We start from the raw sequence: 9,687 nt of genomic DNA, 5'->3' as shown, positions 1-9,687 counted from the left end.
AGAATTTTTTATTTTTTGTCACAAGTTAGCGGAAAATGATGATTTTATTTTTTTCTCTTTTTTCCTTACAAAGTCTCATATTCCACTAACTTGTGACAAAAAATAAAAAATTCTAGGAACTCGCCATGCCCCTCACGGAATACCTTGGGGTGTCTTCTTTCCAAAATGGGGTCACTTGTGGCATAGTTATACTGCCCTGGCAATTTAGGGGCCCAAATGTGTGAGAAGTACCTTGCAATCAAAATGTGTAAAAAATGGCCTGCAAAATCTGAAAGGTGCACTTTGGAATATGTGCCCCTTTGCCCACCTTGGCAGCAAAAAAGTGTGACACATCTGGTATCGCCGTACTCAGGAAAAGTTGGGGAATGTGTTTTGGGGTGTCATTTTACATATACCCATGCTGGATGAGAGAAATATCTTGGCAAAAGACAACTTTTCCCATTTTTTTTATACAAAGTTGGCATTTGACCAAGATATTTTTCTCACCCAGCATGGGTATATGTAAAATGACACCCCAAAACACATTCCCCAACTTCTCCTGAGTACGGCGATACCAGATGTGTGACACTTTTTTGCAGCCTAGATGCGCAAAGGGGCCCAAATTCCTTTTAGGAGGGCATTTTTAGACATTTGGATCCCAGACTTCTTCTCACACTTTCGGGCCCCTAAAAAGCCAGGGCAGTATAAATACCCCACATGTGACCCCACTTTGGAAAGAAGACACCCCAAGGTATTCAATGAGGGGCCTGGCGAGTTCCTAGAAATTTTTTATTTTTTGCATAAGTTAGCGGAAATTGATTTTTTTTGTTTTTTTCTCACAAAGTCTCACTTTCCGCTAACTTAGGACAAAAATTTCAATCTTTCATGGACTCAATATGCCCCTCAGCGAATACCTTGGGGTGTCTTCTTTCCGAAATGGGGTCACATGTGGGGTATTTATACTGCCCTGACTTTTTAGGGGCCCTAAAGCGTGAGAAGAAGTCTGGAATATAAATGTCTAAAAATGTTTACGCATTTGGATTCCGTGAGGTGTATGGTGCGTCCATGTGAGATTTTATTTTTTGACACAAGTTAGTAGAATATGAGACTTAGTAAGAAAAAACAAAAACAAACAAAAAATTTCCGCTAACTTGTGCCCAAAAAAATGTCTGAATGGAGCCTTACAGGCGGGGGGGGGGGGGGGGGGTGATCAATGACAGGGGGGTGATCAATGACAGGGGGGGTGATCAATGACAGGGGGGTGATCAATGACAGGGGGGTGATCAATGACAGGGGGGTAATCACCCATATAGACTCCCGGATCACCCCCCTGTCACTGATCACCCCCCCTGTAAGGCTCCATTCAGACATCCGCATGATTTTTTACGGATCCATGGATACATGGATCGGATCCACAAAACACATGCGGACGTCTGAATGGAGCCTTACAGGGGGGTTATCAATGACAGGGGGTTATCAGGGTAATCAGGGTGATCACCCCCCTGTCACTGATCACCCCCCCTGTAAGGCTCCATTCAGACATCCGCATGATTTTTTACGGATCCATGGATACATGGATCGGATCCACAAAACACATGCGGACGTCTGAATGGAGCCTTACGGGGGGTTATCAATGACAGGGGGTGATCAGGGTGATCAGGGTGATCACCCCCCTGTCACTGATCACCCCCCTGTAAGGCTCCATTCAGACATCCGCATGATTTTTTACGGATCCATGGATACATGGATCGGATCCACAAAACACATGCGGACGTCTGAATGGAGCCTTACAGGGGGGTTATCAATGACAGGGGGTGATCAGGGTGATCAGGGTGATCACCCCCCTGTCACTGATCACCCCCCCTGTAAGGCTCCATTCAGACATCCGCATGATTTTTACGGATCCATGGATACATGGATCGGATCCACAAAACACATGCGGACGTCTGAATGGAGCCTTACAGGGGGGTTATCAATGACAGGGGGTGATCAGGGTGATCAGGGTGATCACCCCCCTGTCACTGATCACCCCCCCTGTAAGGCTCCATTCAGACATCCGCATGATTTTTACGGATCCATGGATACATGGATCGGATCCACAAAACACATGCGGACGTCTGAATGGAGCCTTACAGGGGGGTTATCAATGACAGGGGGTGATCAGGGTGATCAGGGTGATCACCCCCCTGTCACTGATCACCCCCCCTGTAAGGCTCCATTCAGACATCCGCATGATTTTTACGGATCCATGGATACATGGATCGGATCCACAAAACACATGCGGACGTCTGAATGGAGCCTTACAGGGGGGTGATCAATGACAGGGGGGTGATCAGGGAGTGTATATGGGTGATCACCCGCCTGTCATTGATCACCCCCTGTAAGGCTCCATTCAGACGTCCGCATGTGTTTTGCGGATCCGATCCATGTATCCATGGATCCGTAAAAATCATGCGGACGTCTGAATGGAGCCTTACAGGGGGGTGATCAATGACAGGGGGGTGATCAATGACAGGGGGTGATCAGGGAGTGTATATGGGTGATCACCTGCCTGTCATTGATCACCCCCCTGTAAGGCTCCATTCAGACGTCCGCATGTGTTTTGCGGATCCGATCCATGTATCCATGTATCCGTAAAAATCATGCGGACGTCTGAATGGAGCCTTACAGGGGGGTGATCAATGACAGGGGGGTGATCAATGACAGGGGGTGATCAGGGAGTGTATATGGGTGATCACCCGCCTGTCATTGATCACCCCCCTGTAAGGCTCCATTTAGACGTCCGTATGCGTTTTGCGGATCCGATCCATGTATCCGTAAAAATCATACGGACGTCTGAACGGAGCCTGACAGGGGGGTGATCAATGATAGGGCGGTGATCAATGACAGGGGGGTGATCAGGGAGTTTATATGGGGTGATCATGGGTGATCAGGGGTTTATAAGGGGTTAATAAGTGACCGGGGGGGGGGGTGTAGTGTAGTGTAGTGTAGTGTGGTGTTTGGTGCGACTGTACTGACCTACCTGAGTCCTCTGGTGGTCGATCTTAACAAAAGGGACCACCAGAGGACCAGGTAGGAGGTATATTAGACGCTGTTATGAAAACAGCGTCTAATATACCTGTTAGGGGTTAAAAAATTCGGATCTCCAGCCTGCGAGCGAGCGATCGCCGCTGGCAGGCTGGAGATCCACTCGCTTACCTTCCGTTCCTGTGAGCGCGCGCGCCTGTGTGCGCGCGTTTACAGGAAATCTCGCGTCTCGCGAGATGACGCATATATGCGTGACTGTGCGCAGGGCTGCCACCTCCGGAACGCGAATCTGCGTTAGGCGGTCCGGAGGTGGTTAAAAAGAGTCTCTTTAGCAAAATTAACTGAACACTGCTAAGGAGAGTCCATCTTCAGAGTTCTACTGGGTACTGAAGACGACTATGTGGGACATACACAGGCAGGTTTCTCAGCCTGCCGCTTATCTCACTGCTCCAACCCCTGTCTCCTGATATGTGTCCTAACAATCTCTAAATGTCTCCCTGCTTATCTGACTTGAAATCACAGACCGGTGGCAGATCTGCACCTTTAGCTCTATTACATGTCCAAAACCGTATTAGTATGGTGTTCCTAATAATTTTTTAGGTGAGTGTATAACTGCACCGCTGAATGGCCAGAAAAGCTTTAGAACATATAACTGCACAACTGAACTGCATATAATACTTTTTTTTTGCTACTAATACACGCCAAAAAGGCCTGCAATGTTCTCACTTCACCAAACAATGGTTAATAAGCCCTTTTCTCCCCACTTATACACAATTTATGCAATTTATAGGGCTGTGACATCACAGGGCTGTCTGACTGATGATTTGCTGCATGCATGGCATTGTGGGTGATCCCTCGTTCCCAGAGTTCTTTTCTCCTTGTCTTAACATGTGCAGCAGCCATTTTAGGAAAAAATGTGATTCGTTACCATGAAGCACGGGGAAATTCAGATTCAGTGCAAATCGAATTTTTCCTGAAATTCAGATCGAATTCCACTCCATACAACTCCAATTCGCTCCTCTCTAGTCGTGTCATCCAATGCAGTGGTTGCCGTTGGACCAAAAATGACAGGGATCCTTTTTTGTCACAATAATTATTCAGCCCTTAGCTGCCTGGTGCCAATATGCTATTCTTTCACACTGAACCACTGAGACCACTGAGTGGCTGCAGAGGTCTTGTGACTAAAAATGGATTCCTATCACTTACAGCAGGCATGGCCAACCTGTGGCTCTCCAGCTGTTGTAAAACTACAATGCCCACCATGCCCTGCTGTAGGCTGATAGCTGTTAGCAGTCTGGGCATGCTGGGAGTTGTAGTTTTGCAACATCTGGAGAGCCTCAGGTTGGCCATCCCTGACTTACAGCCTGACAGGGAGCACCAGGAGCCATGGTTCAGGGATAGAGGGTGCTAGGAGTAAATTTTTTTTTAACTCACTGCTGCCTACCACCACTGACTTTTTATTTATGCTGGACAACCCCTTTAATAAATGTTCTGTTTCCTTTTGCGTTTTAGCTTCAATTTGTAAGCAAAGCCATGACAATCTGCTGGATCCATCAAATGATCAATACCAACAGAGCCCGATTGAACCCATTCACTTGGAGTGGATTTTGCCTTGGTGTCTGTTGTTTTGACCTTCTGCTAAATGTGATGGAGTTTGCAATGGTGGCTTCATCAAATTGAGCCTCTGATGCAAATGTGAACAAGACCTTAAAGAGACTGGTTATTTACCATCTTGCATCTACCAAATCTATTTACCCTCCACATTTCAGTTCATATTTCACTTTAATATTATAATTTGAAGAACTGTAACACAGACAACTAATGAGAGAAGATTGCTTTATTCATTCAAATGTGTATATTTCTTCATTTGGGTGATGATGGGAGTCTTCCAGTTTTCTATTTGTAATGTGCCATTCTTCTCTCTAATTGGAGGCAATGGCTTGATCCTGTGGTTCCTCTCTCGTGACCAAGTAGTTTGGTGACACTGCTTACAAGTTTCCTTTGCTCTAGAATACAACACATGGGTCATTGGTGACAAAAAGTAATGGCCAAAATGCATGTGTAAAATATTATTTTCAAAGGAGATTCAAATAAAAAAAGCTTAGATGTAGTTTACAAAAAGTAATGTTTATTTTTCACAATAAGCTTGAATGATGTCAAGGTACATTTTTTTTTTAGATACCCTACATTTAAGGAGTAACTGACATATCAATTTATTTTTAATATTATATGGGCACAGGGATGTTAAACATTTTTGGAATATACTTTATGTTTAGGTGTTCCTTTTCAATTGAAAATAGCTTAAAAAGAGTCTCTTTAGCAAAATTAACTGAACACTGCTAAGGAGAGTCCATCTTCAGAGTTCTACTGGGTACTGAAGACGACTATGTGGGACATACACAGGCAGGTTTCTCAGCCTGCCGCTTATCTCACTGCTCCAACCCCTGCCTCCTGATATGTGTCCTAACAATCTCTAAATGTCTCCCTGCTTATCTGACATGAAAACACAGACCGGTGGCAGATCTGCACCTGTAGCTCTATTACATGTGCTTCTTTGTTAGTTACTGAGTGCAGGGAAGAGAGAAGAGAACTGCAGAACTTAGGGATGACAGTAGGTATACACAATTATTATTAGTGCTTAATGCTGGCAGTCCATATGCCGTCTTATTTCCCTGCACTCTGGTTGTCTAGAATAGCTGAGAGGTTAGTGGTAATATCCTTGGTGGTTTGAGTTACCCTGGGGTCTACGGTAGTGAAAATGTCAATACCAGAATTTCTAGTGGTCTATTAAAAGGATTGTGGTAAGACTGTAAATGCACTCTGCCTAATCACTAACAAATTGTTCTTGGTGTATTGCTGGACATGGACACCCTGGACTTATATTCTTCCCACCTTGTATATATACAGGATGATTTAAAGGTCTAAGTTATTAAAATGTCTAAATTCATAGGAGTGCAGTGACCTAGTGGGCCATTGCTAAATTATCAAAGGCAAGGTCAGATAGGCATCTGATATTTTGCTTTATTTTATTTTAAACTGTTCTTCTGTTGTTGCACTCACTGTAAGGCTGAATTACAGGTTTTATTCCTATCCTGTGGAGATAGCCTTCGGAAAAGGAAGGAGGAGTAACCCCTTGGCTTGGCTGTTTCCTGTGTATGGGTTAGGCCTCATGCACAAGACCGTATGTATTTTGCGGTCTGCAAAAAACGGATCTGCAAAAAATACGTAAGACGTCCGTGTGCATTCCGTATTTTGCGGAATGGAACAGCTGGCCCCTAATAGAACAGTACTATCCTTGTCCGTAATGCAGGACAATAATAGGACATGTTTTATTTTTTTTACGGAACGGAAATACGGACATACGAAAACAGAATGCACACAGAGTAATTTTTTATGGACCCATTGAAATGAATGGTTCCATATACGGTCCGCGAAAAAACCAAAATGGACACGGAAAGAAAATACGTTTGTGTGCATGAGGCCTTAGTCTGAGATAAATGTTTGCAGTGTTTGGAGCCTTGCACTAAACAGCTTAGTAAAGACTGTTAACTCTTCTCTGCTTGTCTACTGTATTTTCACCTCACACCTGCAACACCAAGGGCACCCTAACCTTCCATCAGGCAGGAGACCACAACCAGGATGTTTTCCAAGGGAATATTGCACTCCCTTCTCACTGCATGCCCTAAGGGGGCATGAGAGCAGGAGAGCCACCATCAAGGGTAATACCTCCACCCTGACACTACTACACTCATACTCCTCCCCATGCACCTCCTCGGCAGTACAAGACTTAATAAGACAACCTAGATACCCATATACATTTACCAAGAAATACTGTGAGAAGGTTGCCTTTTTCTGTCCTTACTATTGAATAACATTCTCAGACTTGGTATTAAGGTAGACATTTACCGGGTGTCTACTGAGCTGTTATGATATGTTTTACCTTTTCCATGATGATCACTGAGAGAATCAGAAGAACTTCCTGAAGATTCATATCCTTTCATGGACACGTGTTTGCTCCTTGGTTTGTCAATATGGCCGCTCATCCCATGTCCCTCAATGTATAGGCTTCTGTTCTTTGAAGGCTTGTATAGACTTCTCTTGTCATCTGCAGATTTGAAATCATCCTTTATGGAATCAGCAATTTGTTGATAATCAGCTTGTCTTTTTGCTGCTGGTGAAGGTGGTGAGAAAGACTTACGGCTCTCATTTTCCTGCAGAGAAGAACTTCCTGAAGTTTCATATCCTTTCATGGACACTTGTTTACTCCTGTGCCTGTCACAGTGGCTGCTTATCCCAAGGCCCCCCATATTCAGGCTGCTGTTGTATACAGGCTTCTGCAGGCTTTTGTTGTCATCTACAAAGCTGGAAGCATCATCCTTCGAGGAATCAGTTACTTGGCTTTGTTCGGCTGGTGGAGGTGGTGAGAATGACTTGACATGGTCTTCATGTTCCTGTAGTACAAAACGTAATTCAACGTTTTCTTGCATGAGGCCCACCATTTTCCGAAGTTGATCATTTTCAGAACTTAATCTTGAAATTTCATGACTGAGTTTATGGACTCCATGCTTTTTGTTGGAGGAGTCCATAGTATCACGTTCAGGAACTGTAGGCTTCTTTCCTGCAAACAGCCAATGATAAATGAACCAGAATAGATCCACAATTGTATATATACGAAAGATAATTTACATTCGCTTACATGCTAGAAATACAGAATACATCCACATATTAAAACATAAAAAAAAAAGTATTACTTCAATGCTGTAGTTATGTAGACTCCATACTCTTCTAGGCCGCAGCTGAAGCCTGTGCTAGTCATGACAAATGAGCAGCACTGGCATCAGCTACTTGGCAGGCAGCACAGGAATAGTGCAACTGCCAGCCACGGCTAGACTGCTGCCTGCCAAGTGATTTCTGCCAGTGTTTCTTGGTTTCCATGTTGTATCCAGCACAGGCTTCTGCTGTGGCCTACAACAAGGGTACACATATAAGAGGTTGTCTCACTTCAGCAAATGTCATTTATCATGTAGTCAAGGCATTTACTAATATATTATGATTATCCATATTGCTCCTATGCTGGCTTCATTCATTTTTCCATCACATTACACACTACTCATTTCCATGGTTACAACCACCCTGCAATCCAGTGGTCGTCTTTACACATTATAGGAAAAAGCACAATCCTACGTGCTGCCATGCTCCTGGCTGCCAGAGAGGCCGACGCGTTTTCCTATAGTGTGCAAGCAGGACCACCGGTGCTGTGGTCGTAAACCCTGGAAACGAGCAGTGAATAATGTGATGGAAAAATGAATCGAGCCAGCAAAGGAGACAATATGGACAATCACAGTACATTAGTAAGTGCCTTGTATTAACTTTGTCGACCTCAGGGATCCGCAATCTTTGACTCTCCATCTGTTGTGAAACTACAATTCTCAGCATGTACACTCACTCCCACAGAAGTGAATGGAGCATACTGGGAATTGTAGTTTCACAACAGCTGGAGTGCTGAAGGTTGCTGATCCCTGGTCTACATGATAAATGCCATTTGCTGAAGTGAGACAACCCCTTTAATGCCTAAATGATATGCAATGATAATTACCTATTTACTGCAGTTGCATTATTCTCATTCATTCTCCATTTTTTGCAGACGTTAATTACATGCATGTAGTATTCTAATATACAGTACATTAGAATCAACATTATCAATGTAAAACCTTTCTACTTAAAATTATCGTGCTCATGGCTCGTGCCATATTTAACAAACCCCCTGCGTTTCTTCCAACTCCTACAACTTTCACATAAGAGCTCATACACACAGCTGTGTTAGGCCTCTTTCACACTGGCGTGTGTGCGGGCCGGACTACACGAGCACAGTCTGTGGGGCAGCCGCAGCGGATAGCAGACCCATTCACTTGAATGGGTCAGCGATCCGGCCGTTCCGCAAAAAGATAGGACATGTTTTATCTTTTTGTGGAACGTAACTACGGGACAAAACCCAGCGGAAGCACTCCGTAGTGTTCCGTAGGGTTCCGTTCCGTGGTTCCGTGCCGCACCATTCCGCATCTCCGGATTTGATGACCCATTCAAGTGAATGGGTCCGCATCCATGATGCGACATGCCCCCGGAACGGCGACCGTGTATTGCTGCCCGCATTTTGCGGGCCGCAATACGGCAACAGGACGCACACGCCAGTGTGAAGTGGGCCTTAAGGATTTGTTTTGTACAGAGACGTCACAGGACTGCGTAAAGGTACATGAACATGAGCCTGTGAGCAAATGATCAAATAATATAAATCAGCGTTTGTTCTATTCATTTTAATGAATCTGGGAATAGTTTACATTGTTTAAAGGGGTTCTGATCGGCGTGAGTCCAACACCCGGGACCCACGCCAATCAGCTGTTTCAGAAGGCAGCGACGTTCCAGGAGCGCCGCGGCCTTCTCACTGTTTACCACAGGCCCAGTGACGTCATGACTTGTATCACTGGCCTGGGCAGGGCTTAGCTCCAGTCACGTGCCTTCTCAAACAGCTGATCGGCGGGGGTCCCGGGTGTCGGACCCCCGCCGATCAGATGCGGATCTATCCAGAGGATAGATCATCAGTTTAAACAAACTGCAGAACCCCTTTAAGTTATATCGGACAGAGGAAAGCTATTGCTGATGACTAAATTCCAATACATTTATATT

General features: G+C 44.8%; 1 protein-coding gene across 1 annotated transcript; it reads right to left on the bottom strand.

Annotated features, from left to right (window-relative positions):
* Positions 1-4,894: 4,894 nt before the first annotated feature.
* Positions 4,895-7,818, bottom strand: LOC122935653. The gene is made up of 3 exons (XM_044291463.1): positions 7,758-7,818; positions 6,947-7,624; positions 4,895-5,012 (listed from the first exon to the last, which is right to left on the bottom strand). The coding sequence occupies exons 2-3, from the start codon at positions 7,590-7,592 to the stop codon at positions 4,903-4,905; spliced, it is 756 nt and encodes a 251-aa protein (XP_044147398.1). The 5' UTR covers positions 7,593-7,624; positions 7,758-7,818; the 3' UTR covers positions 4,895-4,902.
* Between the last annotated feature and the right edge of the window lie 1,869 nt (positions 7,819-9,687).

Source organism: Bufo gargarizans, chromosome 1 (genome assembly GCF_014858855.1).
Source record: "Bufo gargarizans isolate SCDJY-AF-19 chromosome 1, ASM1485885v1, whole genome shotgun sequence".
Lineage (NCBI taxonomy): Eukaryota > Metazoa > Chordata > Amphibia > Anura > Bufonidae > Bufo > Bufo gargarizans.
The sequence above is the reverse complement of the archived record's forward strand: the minus strand, read 5'-3'. Positions and strand labels throughout refer to the sequence as shown.